Raw genomic sequence first — 20,411 nt, forward strand, 5'->3', positions numbered from 1 at the left:
TCTTCCCGTGGGCTCCCAAAGCCAACCAACCTGCCGAAATTTGTTTCACTTCCAATCGCGACAAGATATCGGATTTTAAGCACAGAATGATATTTGCGAACGTTAGCGCTGGTACTATTGATACGTTCTAGATTCCGCGCATCTACTCCTATTTATTGCGGCCCTAAGTGCTCTATGTTTCATTACTGCTGCATTCCGTTCCCCTTTATTTTCAGATTATCTCGGTTGTTGCTTGAGTAAGTCTTTCCTTCGTTTATGTATACGCCGAGGTAATTATGGACTATAACTTCAGCGTTCGTTCGTTCATGTATACGCCAAGGCAATTATGGACTACAACTTCAGCGCGCCGCGTCCCCTGGTGTGGGTCAGGAGCAAGCCACGCATTCGCAACCAATCAGCTAACGCCCATATATGGCTTCCTCAACCGCAAAGGTACATAGATCGGCACCTGGCGGGCCAACCCCGATTGTTCACGCAAAGATCGAGAAAGCGACAGCAAGGAGCGAACGTCTTTGCAAGAGACGCCGAACAAACAAATTTCCCGCTTAATATCACATCGGTCGCTTAATGTAACGTGCGCATCAGGCGCACTCAATTTAGAGACATTTCTCTTGGCACAAACTACGAGACGCTGCCGGCAGTTGTCGCTACTTTTCTAAGACTTAAGGGTTTTATGCTACTGCCATATACAGCTTCGGTAACCCGCGGTAATATCCCTCCAGCGGCAAGAAGTTAACGGCCAAGGTAATACTTTCTAATCATAATGCGTACGTAACCTGCGGAACTCTTGATGACAATCTCAGCATGCGCATTTGGGAAACGATATTTTGTAGCGTACGCAAAACGCAGCACATCAGCTTCATCGTCGAGGACGGCGCCGTGCCCTTCGTGCCCGGCTTGTGGTCACCGCAGCGAGAAGGTCAAACACTAGCCGACATGGAATGCCGAGCTTTCCAACAGCTGTCGCTCTGCGCTGCTGAGCAGTTTACAACGACTTGACCTTTCTCGAACGGCGCTCAATGATTCCTTAATTCCGAAAGGTCGACATTCAACTCGACACGAGGCTTCAAAAAGCTGCAGTACAGAATTCTTCTGAACCACGGGACTTTATTAATAGACTCTCGTCTGTGGGGCTTGAGCTGTGTACGTGGTGTTGTTGCTGACCTGAGAGAGGTTGTGATATGCTTTCCTCCTATTTTCCTTTCTTTTTCATCGCCTTTTTCCTTTTCGCTTTCTCTTATTATTGCGATAACAATTATACGGCCAATTATATTGTAGAAGGGACGTGACGGCGGCTGTACGAGCCGTGCCGTCGTCCCTGATCAGAAGGGCGAAGGCGGCGAGCCGAGCGACGGGGCTGCGACGACCAGCATGGCTGGCTTTTGGAACGACACTGCGCGTGCCGAACTTGCGCCCCGAGCACGCGCTGCGCTTCTTTATTTTTCTCTTTCTTTACAGCACCGACCATAGCGCTCCGCGCTGCGGCGTTGGTGGGCGCTCCAATATGTCACTGTGATGTTTCGTATATGTTTTAGTTTATGTATGCTCTAAATGTTTATGCCGCATATGCAAGGCCAGATGCTACACTATGCAAGCGACAACGTTGCCAAAACTAGTCTTGCGTTCTTGAATGAATTATTCCTGATGTGTGTTTTTTTTTTTTGACTTGCAGTGCGCAAACAAAGGTCCCGGAACATTTCCTTCACATCGCATGCGCCTTTTATCTTAAATCTGTTCGTACTAAAAAGCAAGAGACAATATCAGTGCTCACAATCTGAACGTGACGTAATTTCAGTGGCGTCGCTGTTTACGGGCGGCGCACAGCCGCCTGTCCGATGCCATCGCAGGCCCTTGGCACACGGCGTGTTCTAGCTTAGTTCTAACTGTGCCGTAAATTTTGGCAAAAAATTTGGTAAAGATAGGCTGATGATGATGATGATGAAATTTTGGCCCACCCGCGTATATGTCGCGTCCACGTATACTAGCACCCGCGTATACTTACAACAACGTCGGAGGTGTTCAAGTGCAGCTATCGCCGCCAGTGCGTCGCCTTTAGGGCGAAACTGTCTATTTTTTTTGCGATTTTTGTGTTCCCTCGTCTTCAAATGGGTGGGCGTGGTGTTCTCTTGAGGAGACATTTGCTATAGCCCGCGTGTCGTTGTCTCCGTATGGTATTTATATATGATTACTGTTACATGTTGCGTATGGCAGATAAACGGTGGAATGGGTGCCAAGCGAAGGGAAGCGCAGTCGAGGACGACAGAAAACTCGGTGGGGTACGTAGGTAGGTAGTAAAATTTATTGTGGTCCGGAAAAATCTTCACCCCGTTTTTATAGGGGCAAGACTGCGGGCCGCGAAATTAGGAACTTTGCAGGCGCAAGTTGCAGTCAGCTAGCGCAGAACAAGGGTAATTGGAGATCGCTGGGAGATGCTTTCGTCTTGCAGTGGGACATAAAAATAGGCTGATGATGATGATGATGACGACGACGATGATGCCTGTCACACAAATAACAGCGGCGGCGACGACGATTATGATGATGATGATGATGCTAACGATGATGATGATGGTAGCACCCCGAAGCGGTGGCTCTGGGACGCGGCGTTCTGCTGCTGAACGCTAGGTCATCGGTTCGATTCTGGATGCGGCTACGGCCGCCTTCAGGTGGGACGAATGCGAAACGTTCGCATAACATGTCTTTGCGTGCGCTCTGAACAACCCCGGGCGGCCTAAATTAATACGGAGCCCATTTGCGAGGTCAAACGCCGTCACCCTATCAAAGCAGCCGAGGACGGGATACAAAAACATTGTTCGTTCTGTGGCATTGCTGCTTAGACCATGGCCGAACCAACACATACAATCGCTGTATAACTTAGCAGTCGCGATACCGCCGGAAACAGGTGTACGCCGTCTGGCGAGAACGATTACATCGCATTCGTTGCGGAGCGTGGAAAGCGGTCACATGAAGGCAACGAAAGCGTGTTTTTGCTCCCGCGAATTACGCATGCAAGGCACGGTCGTTTATTTTTAGCTGACAGCTTCGCTTGCGCCTCATACAAGCACGCAAGCTTGTAGGCTCCCGTGACGGGATAAATATACGCGCTCTCTTTCTCTGAACAAGAGGTAAACAAAAGGTCACACGGAAAGATGAAAGTTAGGAAAGCAGATAATTCAAGCTTGACGCCCGTTCTTTAACCAGTCATTCTGATGTATGTATACAAACCGCTCCCTTCTATTAGTCTATCCTCTCTGCTATCATCTCTCTCCGTCTTTTTACTCCCCTACTCCCTCCCCCAACTGCTGACCGCCGTTCAGGTGTCAGCAGCAAGCTCGACATTTATACAGTGCGGTCAGTCACAGTGCGGCGTGTGCGTGCGTGCGTGTTCTTTCATTGATGTTGGCATTTCTCTGAGCTTGTGAGATGTATTCTTAGGTGTTGACTATGTCGCGGTCGCTTGGCTGGCGCCGAGTTCCCATGCAAAAGCCTGTACCCAACTGGGTGGAACACTCTCTGGAACCTGGAGCACACGGGCCACGTTCTTTCGGCGCGCAATATTTCCAGATAACGGGTTACTTATACTGCGTTTCATACATAGCAGGCAACGCTATACGAAAGCTCGAGAAACCTCTCTCTCACTTCTCGTACTCGCGACCTGAAAAATAATGCAACATATATGAAATACGCGTCATGCATAGATATATGCGTCATGTAATCCGATGTCACATTAGGTATCAGTCACAGCTTCGCTGGCTTCCATCTTCACAGTAGTGGAAGTGCTCGGAATTTTTATCGGTTGGCTATTGGCCTTGTGAAGCACACTCGGCCTGACCTGCGCTCGTTTGGAACTGACAAATAGGGCCTCGGTGTCGACAGCAGAGGCAAGGTAGCCTATATATGGGCGTCACCTGTTCGGCTATGCGCATTTGTCGACGTTGTTCGGCAATTAGTGCCAAAGGCGAGCGTTCGTAAAATTGATTTAGTACGGCGATGTTGGAAATGCTGGCAAAGAACTCGTCGCCGGCCACGAACAGTGCACAGCGATAAATCATTGAGCGAATGGAACGCGACCTCGGCGGTTGATGTGCATTAATTGCAGTGATAAGGGCTGTCACTAATTGCGAGACGGAGTCAGTGTGTATAAAAATAATATAAGCAGTGACAAAGTGTACCTTAGAGGAAGTATATACGTTCCAGTACTTGGACTTTCCAAGCTATTTAACATGTACACTTTCAAAAGCTTTCGTTCAAAACTATAATTTCGTTAGTTTCGTGGTGATAGGTTCATTATGAGAAGAGAAAATTAGAGTCAACCTTTGCCCTTTTTTTTCAATTTTGCGCCTAAATCCCAGCTCTGGTACAACAGTGTGACGTCAGAAATTTCAAAGCATGTTTTCGTGTTTCGCAGGGGTTTTGGCCCAGTAAAAGTTCCTGAAAGTTACAAAATTCAGTGTATGACTCTTTTACAATATAATGCAGTCGATCTTTACCAATGGAACAAATAGAGCCATGCATATGTCATTAGAAATACATGACGTCACGGCGACCTGGTGCGGGAACCTTAGCGCAGCGTGGTCACCCGTCTCGTTCTTGCGTAACAAACAAATTTTCTGGCTCACCAAGGCACTAATGCAGTTGAAACTATTTCCTCTTTAGTCTATGTTTAAGCACTTCTTGCGAAGCCCCCACGTGCTGAAACATTCCATAGATAATACTCAGATGAAGGTAAGCATACCACGGTCAAAACGCGGCTTCTAGGTCGCTGATAAAATTCGAGCGAACGTTGCGACCCAATTTAGAAGAAGATCCCGTGACGCGGGACCAAAACTGAAACGATGGCGATTCAAACGTCAGCTGTCGCACGTCGGAAATGGATATGAAAATCAAGGTGACGCCCTCCGTGGATATCAGCTATTCAATGCGAAACAATGAGAGATAAAAAAAATTAAAGAAACAACAACGTTCTTTCTGCTGTATATATTTACCAATAGTTACCGAAAGCACTCTCGGGCATACCTTGCTGCCCGATATATTCGATAACGAGATAGAGAAAGAGCGAAAGGCAAAGGAAAGACTGGGAGGTTAACTAGAGGATATCTACGGTTGGCTACCCTGCACCTGGGAAGGGGGAAAGGGGCGTGACAGATGAGAGAAAAAGAAAAAAAAAACACAGTATACAGAACGGTTTCTGTGGGCGCTGTCCAGAGGGCCTGCGAGAGGGCGGAGGGCCACGGTCTTTCGGTCCCTGCGTGGGAGCGGCCCGCGACTGCTACGGACTCCCCCTGAGAGGGGGCGTCCCAACGCAGTTCCTCAGGACATGAATAAAAGTTCTTTGTCTGTCTGTCTGCGACACAGTCTGCGAAGGCGTTACATAGTCATACACAGTGTCAACGTCCCTCTAATACATTCTAGGTCACACACTGCACAGCCACAACTTGTCTTAAATAACGCAGTGATTCGAAGACTCGACAATCAGTGATTTGAAGACAGCAGTGCGCAATTTTCTCAAGGGTTTCATTTCTCATCCAGCACTTCGCATCCTTAAACATACCCCTACCGACCAGCACCGCACAGTACAGCTGATCTTGACCCCTGGCCACTCCGGTCTCGCTGGCAACTAGCCGCTCACAGCACCGCCCTAGAATTCGTGCACCGGACTCTCACGCCATTTTTGGCGGAGAGCGGCAATCAGCCCTCGAGTCCAAGTTCCTCGTGCCCGCATCAGATAACTTGCACGAGTCGCAGGCGAGGGACCGCATGATCACTTACGGCGAGATCCTACAATACTATCGCCAAAGGCGCGCTTGAAATACCCACCCCCTCACCGCTCAATCAACAAAGAACAGTCTACCACATAGCGCATAACGACCCAGAAAGCTCGCTTTCGCGCATAACGTTAGCCGCAAGCGTTTCCCGGTCAAGGTTATGGTTGCATAAGCTGCAGTTGCCGGGAAGCGGCAACTGTAGCATACGCGCGTACGAAGCAGGGTGTGACGTCGCTACAGTTTCATATATAAAACAAGCCGCCTAGGAACTGATTTCATTTGTGTTGTAATAGCGCTATGGAAAGGCCACGCATAGTTAGGACTCCCGAAGAGCAGCGTGAACACGATGAGCGGCGACGGTAACAGCGACGTCAACATGCACAATGGCGTCGTGCTCAGGCGCTAGGCAGGAAGCAGCGGTTCCTGCCCAAAGCAAGCCACGCACAGTTAGGACGCTGAAGAGCAGCGCGAATACGATGAGCGACGAAACGAACAGCCACGTCAGTCTGCACAACGGCATCGTCTTCATGCTCGGCAGGACCCAGTTCATGGCTACGTCACAATGGTCTATCGGATCAGGTGATCCCACAGCATCGCTGGCCAACCACCTTCACAGCGTGAATTGGAGCCCATTTTTTAAGCTATCGGAAACGTTTTAACGCGACAGCGTTACAGTGTTTCTACCATACCTACATCGGCGCGCTGAGGGATGGTACTTGCGAAAGCCATATCCAGATGACGCTCGCATCCGCGGCAGGCTAGGGAGCCTACATGCAAGCGCAGCGCTTGCATGTAGGCTCCCTACGGCAGGCCAAATTGGGACTTCGCCTGCCTAATGCGTTTTGGACACGCGCGCGCCTCGGGGCAATAGCAAACAATTAATAAAATAATAAAGAAGGTGCTAGGGCCTTCACATTTTAATATGAGACGACTTATATTGCCCCTGGAAAAACGTCTTCCCAGCAATGCATTTCTCTTTAAAAGTGAAGCCGACTTTGAGGGGATTGGTGTAAGCTTGGTCTTTGTAAGCTGGCTTTCCCACGTTCTGTGCTGCAGTGAAGCCCATTGAAAGAAAAATGCGATGCGAACGGGGCCCGATAATGCTATCGCGTTCCACTCTTAAAGGCGAAGCTTAAGCGTCCCAATTTTTATTGTACTTTAGTATTTTTAAAGATTAATCCACACTGTTTGCATTAGTGTTACGATTTCACCATAAAATGTTTACTAAGTATTGTAATACTCCTGTGTTGTATATAATACCAACCCCCATGTAAAACCCTCTCCGAGGGCCTTCACAGGTACCTTTGAAAAAATAAATAAAAGCTTCTAGCAAATTATTAGATTCGGTAGCATCATATTTCTGTTCGTTATTTGATTCTGCGTCATTATTTATTTCGATATAACTGGCGATGTTGTCAATTATGTTGTCGCCCGCTGCCTTATCTTTAGATACATTGTAGAAGGATTAAATAAGGATCTCGCGAGGCGAACGGAAATCGCATTACAATGACAAAGCATTTTCGCATGATTGGAGTCGCATTCGATTCCTTGCCATCAGTTTTCGATTGGCATCTGATTCGGTTTCAGAATTCGCTACTCGTACCCCTGTATCATTGGCGTCGATGTGTACTTGCAACACGAAAAACCTCGAATACGATTCAAGTGGCGGAGCCTTAGCACCTGATGCATCCCGTACTTTGAGTTGCATCTGGTGACGAACTGTCTCTTGCGACACAGCTACAACGCCACCAACTAATATGGATTCACTGTTATTCTTATATCTTGGGGCAGAGATAAAGCGTCTTCAGCGAGAGAACACGTTTATCGGCAAACCTGCACGCCTCATATCAGAACGCTCACTGAACTTCCTTCTACCTTGTCAATTGAATAACGCTACGCTTCAGTGCATGGTCCCAAGAGTGAGACGATAACACAGCAGCTGATATGCCGAAGCGTACTCCCTAATTTTGTATATTGCTTTGACCCGCGGCGGTAGATTAGTGGGAAATGGCGTTGCGCTGCTGAATATGCAAAAGCGCTCCTGCACTTAGGTTTAGGTACACTTAAATAACCCCCGGGTGTCAAAATTAATCAGGAGTGCTCCATTATGGCATGCCTCGTAATAAGATCGTGGCTTTTGCGGTGGTATGTATATAATATCATTGTATTCTACCGGTGCTAACATATTGGGCAGAAACCTGGAGGTTGACAAAGAATCTTGAGAACAAGTTAAGGACCGCACAAAGAGCGATGGAACGAAAATGTTAGGCCTAACGTTAAGAGACAGGAAGAGAGCGGCGGAGATCAGAGAGCAAACGGGGATAGCGGATATTCCAGTTGTCATGAAGAGGAAAAAATGGAGCTGGGCAGGCCATGTAATGCGTAGGATGGATAACCGGTGGACCATTAGAGTTACAGAATGGATACCAAGAGAAGGGAAGTGCAGTCGAGGACGGCAGCAAACTAGGTGGGGTGATGAAGTTAGGAAATCTGCAGGCGCAAGTTGGAGTCAGCTAGCGCAAGACAGGGGTAATTGGAGATCGCAGGGAGAGGCCTTCGTCCTGCAGTGGACATAAATATAGGCTGATGATGATGATAATGATATATAACATAGCTGTAATGAACGGAGCTAATGTTACTTCGAAGCACGTCATAATTTTTGTATAATTGCTGCTTCCAATATGTGAAATAGTGAAAATAGTGTGAAACACCTAAAACTTACACAAACCGTTTCTGTTTCAGTTGACTTATCAGCAAGGACTTTGATATGCAACTAAACACCTGTAGTTGAATGGATGCTTGCTTGTTGTGGGCTTTGGTAATCGTAAAGCGTGCGATAGCCTAAAAAGTAATAATTTAGTATTCGGAAATACCGAAGGTCAAGTCTACGAGTCGCATTTTATTCTAATGCAAGCCATTCCAGTGTCACGTGGGAACTTTACACCAAGTTTATATTTGGTGGAAATGAGGGACACGTTACGGGTTATGTCTACGCAAAGTTCAAAGTGGTTCAGTTAATTGCGGCCTTTGCAATGAATCACGTATTCAGGAACATCAAGAACTATCGGATTCGAATTTGAAATCTCGATTATTCGCACACACATATAGTGTGACACACTAAACATGCACGTTTTCGCCTCTGATAGTTAACGGGTATTTTTTACCGCTTTAGAAGGCTGTTCTCTCTCTCTCTCTCTATATATATATATATATATATATATAGTTTTTTTTGAAGTTGTAGAAACTCTACCACTTGCTCCTCGCATCTAAATGTATCAATAAAGAAAGAACAGCCTTAGCAAGTATGAAGGTTGAGAAATACTTCTATTTTCATTTCACACTAAAGTTCGCCTCGAAATGCTGGCCCGGACGTCAACCGTGACGCCATGACAGAGAGCGAAATTTGCTGGCACCTTTAGCAATACTTTGTTACGAGACCTTTGCTCATGACAAAATAAACGTTAGCGCTGCGCGCATTTCTTCCGGCTGCACTCGGTCGTGGCAGCCAAGGGCTGCGCTGGTGGCAATCTCGGAGGCCAGGGCCAAGGGCATCGTAATATAATGACGCGTGAACCTCCTGTGTATCAAAACAGAAGCTGGTGTATTCGTAACACCGGGCGACTGCTGCGTTTTCAGGCACAGGAAAAAGTGCCGCCGACTCGTCTATCGACGCGTTACCAATGTCGCAAAGTCTGGGATACTCCGAGAAAACAGATATTAGTTTGCATACTAAATCGTCGAGAAAAAGAAAAAAAAAATGTAAGCGGATCGAACGCAGATGTTAAAATGTACGTGACAAAGATCAAAACTTCATTGTCATGCAAATTTTATGTGTATGCATTACGTCGGCCACAGGCTATGTCGAAATGCAAGCACCAAGTCAGGCGTGTGCACCGTTTAAGACGTATAAGGAGTGACGTCACAAGGACGACGGTGATATATGACGCTTGTAGAGGAAATCATTGTGATGACAAGTTTGTGCACAGAAAAGCGCAACACGTATGAAGCAGCATTCAGGGTTTCTGTAACTGTTGTGTCATAGCGGGACAAATAATTCTGAAGGATTGGCCAAGAACGGGCACACCCCCTTTGGCACATACTGGATGGCTAAATTGGTGCGCTTATAAGATACACGTGAGCCGACATTATTACTATATGTTACTATATTTTTATACTACTATTAAGTTACTATATTTTTAACGCTAAACAGAGACGCCCATGATTGGTCATTACAGAAGGGTTATATATGCCATGTCGTGGGTACTTTCATATAATCTTTGAATATATATCCGCAAATATATCCGGCGCGATAGCGAACGACCCAACTCGCTTTAAATGAGTTCTCAAAGATCGAATGAGGACAAAAATCTAAGCACTTATGAGTTGTGAAGGCTCAATGTCCAATTGAACTCCGCCAATCCATTAATGTCCAATTGAACGCCGTTGAGCGGTCCTTCGAGTTATGGTGGTGGTGGTGGTGGTGAATTGTAGCAACAGGCGGGTTTAGCCTGGCGATCAAGGCCGGCAATTGCTCCGCCTGAGCGTCTCTTACAATATCGTTGAAGGGTTTCATCATATGTCCATATGGACTCCTCGCGGGCCCGCAAGCGAGCGCATTGAGACGCTTGGTGACCAAGCGTCTCAATGCGTTGACCAAGCCTTGGTCAACGCCTCTTAGAAAGCACAAGGCCAGTGCACTTCGAACCGTGACGTCATGCTAGCTTGCTCGACTGCCATAGAATCTTATGGGGACGCTTCCGAGTAAGCCGCGGTCATTTTGACGTCACCGCTTTAGTCAAAGCTTGGCGCGTTTTGATTTGTCCTTACCGAGCCGCAGTTAGAACGCAGGCGAGAGCTTGCGCCGATGAGGAACGCGCGGATAACACAGGCTTCCGAGAGCGAGAGTGATGTGGCGTCGCGGCGATACCCTCTCCACTCACACACCTGGTGCGCTAGGGCTGCACCAGGTGCACCCTTTTGCCTGCTCTGCTCCGTCGAGGCGCGCGCGTGATGTGTCGGCTGCGTACGGCGCGGCCGCCTGGGCCCTGTCTTGAGGGCTACTTACGATGGGGACAGAGTGCGCGGTGTGCTGATAGCTTCGCGCGCGCTGCTCTCACCGCTTAGTTCGCGTTGAAGCGAGACGCAGTACGAATATCAATTCGCTCGCTGTCGCCGCGCTTTCTCACTCCAGCGTTTTGACAGCGAGGGCGCGCAGTCATCGAGCGAGATGTGTTATGTTTTCTTGTGCGCGCGTGACACCATGCTTGTTATTTTAGTTGGTAAGCGAATGTTTACAAATTTGCACGGCCGATAAAACTATTTTTACTTCGTAGGTAGCCTTCGCCTTTCGGGCGAAACGACGACCTTTTTTCCTATTTTCCCTCTCTTCTGACGTAAGACAGTGTGCCATCAAATTCTACAATCGAGCTTTTACATTCCGTTCTGTTCGTCACTGGCCGGCGTTCAGGTGCCCGTTCTTCGTGGCAGCAGTGGGCGTCAACAAGTTTCAAGCAAATTCCACGGAACGACGAAAAATCCGAACGCTACAGAAGCTTGGATGCTGTTACGGTCCAGTAGTTGACAGTTGACATCAACATCTTAGAGAAATCAATATATTTATTTCTTCTTCATTGTCTTCCGTTATTACAAACCACTGTGCAAATATTTCCTATACAAATCGGATAAAATGACGTGCCTCTCTCACATTCCGAGGCAAAATACGTTTTCGAATGTCGTTTTTAATAATATCCGTCGGGGGAGAAGAGACGGCGGTCAGTCATCGTGCCACCGGAGCTCGCCGTGCAGAAAGCTTCTGGCGACGGTTAGCCTCTCGAAGTTGTTCCCGCACGCCCCCTCGCTGTCCTCGTGCTCCACGTTGAAGGCGGCCAGGCAGAAGGACCAGTGCGGTTGCGCAGACAGCGACAGCGCCAGCTTGGCCGTGCGCAGCTTCTCGGCCAGGGTCCCGACGTCGTCGAACGCGTCCAACAACTTGGCCTCCTTGCGATTGACCAGCACGCCTTCGCCGGCGAACTTTACAGTCGGTTCGGCGACGTCGCTGGGCGTGACGTTGTAGCCGTCACTGACGACGCTGCTCGTGCCCATGGCACAGACGTCGCCGTACTCGACGGCCCAAGCGCTCACGCAGGTGGCGTCCAGCTCCTTGCCCTCGGAGGCGGCGTCTGTCATTGAGAACCGGTGGCCGCTGAGCGTGATCGAGACGCAGATGTCGGTGGTGAGATTGTGCTGCCGGAAGTGCAGCGCCGTGTCGATTGCCGCCACGCCGTCCTGCGGCGACGAGCATTCCGCCAAAGTTTAAGTCGAGACTCGACACGGACGTTATTAGTACTGACGTCTCATTTCCTAATGCGGTTTTCTGGCTTGGATATCGCTTTACATTTGTTTCATCTCGACTACAAGAGTCTGCGCACAACTTGCCTGATTGACGCGCCACCAACGAGCGATAAGATGAAAGTTCTTCTTATGCACAGGTGCCTCTCCACCGTTAAATATGGTTTGAATGGCAATGACGTCAGAAATTGCTGGTTTACAATGCTGCTTAACCGGTGCCCCTTACTGCGAAGTAATAATACTACTCTTTATTTTTTCGTGATTTGATGCTTGGACTGGCGGCGCTTTGCACTTAGTTTGTTGTCTCTAGGTGGCGCGACCCCTCGCCCTCTGGCGATGGTTTTCGCCAGTCACTGTGCCCATATTCTAAACGTGACATTTGACAACTGGTATGCATTAACCATTGCCTCCGAGATCAGGCGATGCATGTCCGATCTCGGAGTATGGGACTGAAAGAGCTCCGATATGAACTGCCACGCTTATACGACCTCAACCAATTCACCTGCATCGTCTGGTCGCTCTCCTTCGCCTGCTCGAACCTCGGCGACGGGAATCTGACCGCGCACTCTCCTTTCGCGCTGTCGTTCTGCGGCGGCAGTTCAACGTGCGCTTGGTAGATGAGCACGTGGACGTGGTCCAGTATGGCGGCGTGCGATTCCCAGAACTCGACGCCGTGCGCGCTCGTGTTGGGACGGACGCGGAATCCGAACACCAGCGCCACCCGTTTGTCCTTGGGCAGATGCCTCGTCGTCGCGTTTAGCGCTGCTGCGAACGTTGTGTACGAGACGTTTCTGGCGTCCCCGTGCCAGCTAGCGTCGATCATGCCGAAGACTCTGATCCTCTTGTCGTCGACCGCCTTTCGGACAAACGCCCCTAGCTGTTGTTCGTCGACTGGCAACAGGGAATCGGAGAATGAGTAACCGAATCTGCGCAACGAAAGCGAATGGAACGCATATCTTTCTGCCAAAGGTCACCTTAATGTATTTTCGTCTCTTTGCAATCTAAATATTTATGAACACGCCTAACAAGGGCAGTATATTAATGAGGGCTGTTACAAAAGACACCTATATACATTAAATGGCCCTGCAATAAAAGGAACCAATGCGAATCTTCTAGAGGAGCGACGAATGGAGCGATTGCACATTAGTAAACGTGAAACCACTACGGAGGACAAACGTTCCTGGTGAGCGAAATTGCAAGAATGTAAACAAATTGTTCAAATGAGATATGTCATGATGTGCCTATACAGTAAGAAATTGTCCAAGCAGTTAGGTTGAAAACTAGAACTAAGCATTAAAAGAAGTTTACCCGATGACAGGCCCATAGACGAAGACTACCCCCGGCAAATTAATTTAATTACTGTTATCTACATATTGAGGAAGTGACCTTAGTCGAATTGAGCTGAACGCGACGTGGTGCAAACTGAATGCAACCAACCTGTCCGAACGTCAACTAGAGTCTAAACATGCTAAACCTACGAATTCTCGTTCGTTTCAAACGGCTGCTAGTCGCAAGCGCACATGGGTGCAATCGCGGACGCGGTATGCACTGGCTCGCTTAAACCCCTACGCGTGGAGCCCTCATAGCGTGAAGTGTTCCCTTGGTATCTTAAACCAGGTGTGATTACGAAGCTTATACTGCAGCTATCGGGCGTAAAACCAACATATGCGTCTGCATGAGATGCGGAGACTCTTGGCAGCACGCGCGAAGCCGGCAAAAATGGCGAACCTTGTTTTGACGGCCGTGCTCGCGCGGGTCCACAGAGCTCGGAGGTTAGCCGACGCCCCGTCGTCGAAGTCGGCGCCGAGTGACCGGACGTGCGCGTACAGGACCAGGTCGCACAGGCCGTCCGGCGGCAGCGACTCCGGCGAACCGAGACGGCGACGTTCCCCGAGCGTGCAAACCAGGAGCTGCGGTCCGTACCCGTGCCACGAGCGGCCGCGCCGGTAAATGGCCGTCTGCAGTGGGTCGTCGTCGGCGCGCTGTCGTGCTCCCTTGAGAACGCGGCCATGCGCGGAGTTGAACATGGCGATGCCGATCATGATGACGATGGCGACCACGGTCGCGAACGCGGCGACCTCGATGAACTTGCCTCTGCGCCCGGGAACGTCGCCGTCGGACGATGCAGGCAGCTGCGGCGCGGCCCCGGCGCCGACGTTGGGGCTCTCGCCCGCCTTGGACTCGCGCCTAGGTGCCGCGGTCTCGGCTTTGGGCTCCTCCGCAGCTGGCCTGGCGGTGGTCTCGGTTGCGGCACGCTCGGCGGACGGTTCCGTTCCAGGGCGCTCGGCGCTCGGCTTCCCGCCAGCGCGCTTGTCTCTCATTTCCGATGCAGCACTCCCGGCGCTCAACTTCTTGCGGGCGCGCGTGGCGCCCATCTTCGAGCCCGAGCCGTCGGCGCTCGGCTTTCTTCCGGCGTGCTTGGGGCGGGTCTCGGACCCCGTGAGCTCGGCGCTCGACTTCTTGGCAGCGCGCTCGGCACTTATCTCGGCGTCCGCCTCCACCGCGTGATGCCCTGCGCCGGTCGTCGTCTCGTCGCCGTGCGATACCCTGGACGCTGTCTTCGCGGTACGCTCGGCGCTAGGTTCTGTGGCGCCATGCTCGCTTGACGGTTCCGTTGTGGCACGGTTGACGCTCTTGGTTTCCTCAACGGCGTGGGACACCTTCGAATCGGTCTTTGCTGGCTCGTCGCTCATGACTGCGTTGGACGATAGTGGTTCGTCGAGACGGGCGAAGCGAAGGCTGGCTGGCTGGTAGCTGGAGCCCCGTGCAGATCAGGGCGTGGGCACGCGCGCACGCGGCCGAGCTAGCGAGAGATCGAAAACACCAGTCAGCATCAACACAGCTGATGCATTAGCGGTTTTGCTGCTACTAAGTGATCTTGATGATGTTGATGATCTGATGATCTCCAGCGTTTTGACAGCGAGTTCCCGCGGTCATAGAGTGAGATGTGTTCATGTTTGCTAGTGCGCGCTTGACATTTGCTTCATAATTTAGTTAGTAAGCGAATGTTTACAAATTTATACGGCCGATAAAAACTAATATCCTTCTTACTTCGTATAGCTAGTCTACTTATTTGCTATCGCTATCGATACTTCGCCCTTTCGGGCGAAACTGCGACTTTATTGGCAGCAGACATACCTAGTCCTGTAGTGCATATTTGATATATCTACAGCTATGACAAATGCACAGCTGTGCTAGACGCACGCGTCTATGATAGATGTACAGCTGCCCCACCCATAGGCCGTGAAAGTTGCAAATAGTAAATACGAGTCGATGGTGCCCAAATCCACGGCTTACCGACGGCTCTGATTGAGTCGCAGAAACAGATCTCAAAGGCTATGCTTTTGCTGGCTGCATGCGCCAGAAGCGAGTGCTGGGGCAGGAAACACGCCAGGGCCGCCACGTTTTCGATATCGCCTTTTATATAGGGCGTTCTAGTGATTTCCAGCATGCTTTTGTTTTTCAGGGGGGGGGAGGGGGGGGGTGGAGGTGTTAGAGGGTTTGAACCTCTTTATTTAACGCAGAGAGAAAGAGAGAGAGAGAGAGAGAAGGTGAAAATATCATGTCGACAATGCTCTTCTAACTTCAACCCGCAGCGTTTGTGGCGTTGTGCTGTTGAGCACGAGGTCGCAGGTTCGATTCCAGGACACGAAGGCTACTTTTAAGTGGAACCTAAATTCACATACACGCTCGTGTACTTAGATTTAGCTGCTTGTTGACCACATGCGCATTGCACCTGGTTTGTTGTCCTACACTGGTAGAAAGGGCAGCGAAAAAGAAAGAAAATCAGTTGATGCCTCTTTCAGAGCAATTGGTCATAACACGCAAGTTAAACGTTCATTCTAAGAAGCAGCAGCGACTTCGTTGCACATTTACAAATACAAGTCCATAAGTGTGCGCAGTCTTTTATAATTACAGTTTCGCTCGACGGGTTAAGGAAAGACAGAGACAGCAAGCACGCAGGGCTTTTGCTGCTGCGCATGCGTAAACAGCATCCTGGGGGCTACCAGGTGTCATAGGCACATCCGACGCCACGGTGATTGCGTATGTGGCGAAACTGCGTCGTCAGTGCTGCGTTTTCATCGCGCGCATGCGCCTGTACACACGTGCAAATGATGATGATCGATGACGATTTAATGGCTGCCATTAGATAAGAATCCGGATAAGAATTAGACGCCCATCCCCTTGCCATCTCACTGGGTGAATCCCTTCGCATTCCATTAGGATGTGCTGAGTGGTCTCCGGATGTTTGCTGCAGCGTACACATGCCTCATCTAATAACGAATATTTGCTCCGGTATGTTTTTGTCCTTAGGCTACCGGCTCGAGCCTCATATAACAAGGCACTGCCCTTGCCATTTGGCACTGCCCAAAGGTGAGCCTTCGCGGCGCCAGATAGCGGGGAACGTTGGCGGGAATCGGCTGCGAAAAAGCGTCAGGAACGCGCAAGGAACGTCGTCGCCAGTAGACGCCGATTGAGTTAGAACGCAAGAGACACTCCGAAGCACTACTATACGTTTACCACCCTTATGGTAAATGTCCAGGCTGCCAGTTTTTTTTTTTTAAACAGAATTACTGAGTGATAAAACAAATGATACCTAAATGCCCTCATTGCAACAAATGCATCCATAATCCTACCTCTTAACCTAACCTAACCTCCGTCATCCTACCTATTTCTACCTTCTAACATCATCATGCCTACCTTCCTAACCATTACGCAGGCATAAAACGGCAAATTATCGACATCTCGCGATTTTCGTGAGGATGACTGCGTGGCGCACGCACAAGGGACCGATTTTTTGCTGGAGCTCGGCAGAGAAGTCTGTCGCGTTCTGCTTTCCCATGTATTTGGATAGAAGCTCCCGAGAAAAAGCTTTTTCTACCATTCCCCTTCCTCTCTCCTTCTCTTGAAGTGCCGTGAGATAAACACGTCCCTTACGCCACTGTGGGAATAACGCTCACGAGAAATTTTGATATCGTCGGCTCGCCAGCTTTGTAGCGTTTTTTTTTTATCCCTGCTATCGAAATGACATCAAGGACCAAAGTGTCCGTCGCCGCTGTCGTCGAGGACGATGACGAAACCTGGGTGCCCTCGCAAACGGTGGGCCTGAAGTGTCGCCACGTGTACTTTCTTTCGCGACGAACGCCTCCCGTCAGTGTAGACTTTCTTACATTACTATACCTAGGAGGAAATCCGGCGGCACCCTCTATGCGAGTTTTCCTAACGGGCGTTGTATGCCGCAATAAGCGCCTTCTATTGTCGATGTAGAGTTCTTCTTTTCTTTTTTTTTTTTTACTTGCTATGTATAGAGGCAAAGTCTGCCAATAGCTCGCAACGCCAATTTTTCCACCAGGTAACAAATTTAACGCGACAGCGTTAAGAGCCCTGTGTCGCAGAAAATCCGGTGTTGGTGTCCGCGGCGTCGTCCATTAGAGAAAATGTGTATGCCATATATGACATGAGATATACGCGGGTTATATTCCCACACCATTCTATCTCTAAAGTTGCTCATACCTTGTCTTACATTTACATTCTTGACAAAGCTATTCCTCGCAATTTTGAGAATCATCATCATCATCAGCAGCAGCAGCAGCAGCAGCAGCAGCAGCAGCAGCGGCGGCGCGGCGGCGGCGGCGGCGGCGATCTTCAATTACCCCTGTCTTGCGCTAGCTGATTCCAACTTGCGCCTGCAAATTTCCGAACTTCATACCGAACTTCATCACCCCACCTAGTTTTCTGCCGTCCTCGACTGCGCTTCCCTTCTCTTGGTATCCATTCTTGGTTCTAATGGTCCACCGGTTATCCATCCTACGCATTACATGGCCTGCCCAGCTCCATTTCTGTTCTCTTGATGTCAATTAAGATATTGCCTATCCCCGTTTGCTCTCTGATCCACACCGCTCTCTTCCTGTCTCTTAAGGTTAACGTTAACTTTGAGAATGACAGCCCAAAAACAAATGTCATAAAACAAATAAACAACAGCGCATACGTTTTATGGTAAATCTTCTACTTTGCTGACAGGGCTGCCCGGTCTGCCCACGACGACACCCAGACACATCCAATACCTTTGTCGAGGATGGACACTTCCAGGGAACTTCGTCTGCTTGCACGCAAAAACTCACAAGCTTTCTGGAGTTCAAGCGCCTTCAATTGCCGATTGTATCATTGGACCCCTTGCTACGGCTACAACTGCCATCTAGCCTTTCCCGCGGCGAAGCAACCTTGCTGTGCCGCCTGTGGCTGGGAGTGGCGTTCACGAATGCTTACTCATATCGAATGTGAATGGCCGAGAGCTCGATGTGCGACTCCTGTAGGTGCGAGGAAACCATCGAGCACCTACTGTGTACCTGTCCTCGCTACGACGTACAACGCCTCTCTCTCAGGACAACTTTAAATCAACTGGACTCGAGACCGTTCTCTGAGTCACAGATACTCTGACCGTGACTACACCCGTCACTGGCACAAAAAGCGATTCGGGCACCCGTACACTACTTGAAGTGCGCCGGTTTAAGAGACCGCTTATAGTGTCCCTGTACATCGTCCCACGTGTACTCAGTACTCTCTCTCTCTCTCTCTTCCTTTTTCTATTCCCTTTCTCTTACCCCTAGTGCAGGGTAGCAAACGGACGCTCGTCTGGTTGACCTCCCTGCCTTTCCTCTCCTTGCTCTCTCGCTCTTCTCAGATTGAAATATTAAATGCGCGAAACAATAGCAGAAACCTGAAAATGATGCGATTTTTGGCGCGGATGTGCACTACCTTTGGGATCGGCCCACGCAAGAGCCGCGTTTCTACTAGAAAGCTCGCATTCGTGCATAGCGTTCGCCGCCACCGTATTCCGGTAAACATTACGGTTACATAAGCTGCAGTTGCCGGGAAGCGTAAGAAGCAGTCAGGGATCTTTAATGCCATCGCATCCTACCCTTAAAGGCGAAGCTTAAGCGTCCTCCATGTTTTTGTTTTTATCAAAGGAACTTATGTAGTCCGATAGTGGCCGACGTGCCCTTCACTACGGTGTTCCTCAAGCCCCTCTCAGTTTTGGGACGTTAAAATAAATAAATAAATAAATAAATAAATAAATAAATAAATAAATAAATAAATAAATAAATAAATAAATAAATAAATAAATAAATAAATAAATAAATAAATAAATAAATAAATAAATATTGTGCACAAGAATCCTGCAAGCGGTGTGGCTTTTTTTTTTTCACTTCTTAAAGGGACACTTGAGGAAAATATTAAGAGGTAGCTTAAACTCGAAGCCTACTTCGATGCAACTTATTAAATACACTTAAAACGTAGAAATGCTTTAATGAGACAACCCCTGAACTGATGTGAACGAAATTTGTGGCATTCAAGAGAGAAAGTTAAATTGTAGTGACTGTAGGAAGCGTAATTTTTTATTTGAGGCTTGTGGTAACTTTTTAGAAAGTGGTCGAAAATTGGTGTGAACGACAGAAACACGAAGTTTAAATATCCGTAACTCTGAATGAAAAACAGACACCGCAGTTCCGTAAACGACACCTAAAATGGACAAATTTGGTATATTATTTACCGCTTACGTGAATTCGTTGCAATGTTTATGAGGGTTTTGCAAAAGTCCCACTCACATAATAATAGCATATTTCATAGCGATCTAGAATAGATAAATTTTGTTCGCTTCAGGTGCATTATTAAGTGTACTTTACAGTATTTTGATATCATTTTTCATTACTGAGTAACCCAGTTGTGAAGTGATAGTGTCGGTTTTCTGAAAGTATGGGATCTTTAACAAACTTTATATAAAAATATTGATGGCGTAAATCAAACATCCGCTGCTGCAGTCACTAGATTTTTAACTTTCCTTTTTTTTTAAATGCAACAAAGCTAATGAAATCCGGTGCAGTGGTTGCCAAAAAAAATTATTTCCGCATTCCCGTGCGCATATATAGCTAAATCTACCCCAAGCTAATGTTTCCTGTTCAGTCGAGCTATATTGAAACATTGAGCTTTCGTATTAACGATATCTTAATTCGTAGCGAGAACAGAGATTTTGCAAGCGGGAAAATTTATAGAAATAATACATTGGAGTGGCGCCACCTATTTTGGACTATATGGTGACTGGGGACTTCAGCACTGGCTGATTCGCAAAAAGCGGCAGAGAGACAGACAAACCTCACGCGAAGATTACGTCAACTCATCCGTTTTGACGCGGGCAATTCAAGTTCAAGAGCAGCACCGGGGACCTTTGGTGGCAATTTTTCTACGCAACAAAGACATATATTGGCACAGAGCAGGCAACTGTGTAATACTAGACGAATAATC

General features: G+C 48.6%; 1 protein-coding gene and 1 pseudogene across 1 annotated transcript; one reads left to right on the top strand and one right to left on the bottom strand.

Annotated features, from left to right (window-relative positions):
• The window catches only part of LOC119433164 (uncharacterized), a 78,387-nt pseudogene that overhangs the window by 23,732 nt on the left and 34,244 nt on the right, over positions 1-20,411 (top strand).
• On the bottom strand, positions 11,395-15,540 carry LOC125941656 (transcriptional regulatory protein AlgP-like). The gene is made up of 2 exons (XM_049659437.1): positions 13,839-15,540; positions 11,395-12,047 (listed from the first exon to the last, which is right to left on the bottom strand). Exons 1-2 carry the CDS (start codon positions 14,801-14,803, stop codon positions 11,945-11,947), a joined length of 1,068 nt encoding a protein of 355 aa, XP_049515394.1. The 5' UTR covers positions 14,804-15,540; the 3' UTR covers positions 11,395-11,944.

The sequence above is a fragment of the Dermacentor silvarum genome, chromosome 11 (assembly GCF_013339745.2).
Source record: "Dermacentor silvarum isolate Dsil-2018 chromosome 11, BIME_Dsil_1.4, whole genome shotgun sequence".
Classification (NCBI taxonomy): domain Eukaryota; kingdom Metazoa; phylum Arthropoda; class Arachnida; order Ixodida; family Ixodidae; genus Dermacentor; species Dermacentor silvarum.

Excerpts from the sequence above, each read along its gene's own strand:
- LOC125941656 (XM_049659437.1), bottom strand. The coding sequence starts at position 14,803 with ATGAGCGACGAGCCAGCAAAGACCGATTCGAAGGTGTCCCACGCCGTT. Across the intron at positions 12,048-13,838 it reads AGCACGGCCGTCAAAACAAG|GACGGCGTGGCGGCAATCGA; the intron begins GTTCGCCATTTT and ends TCGTCGCCGCAG.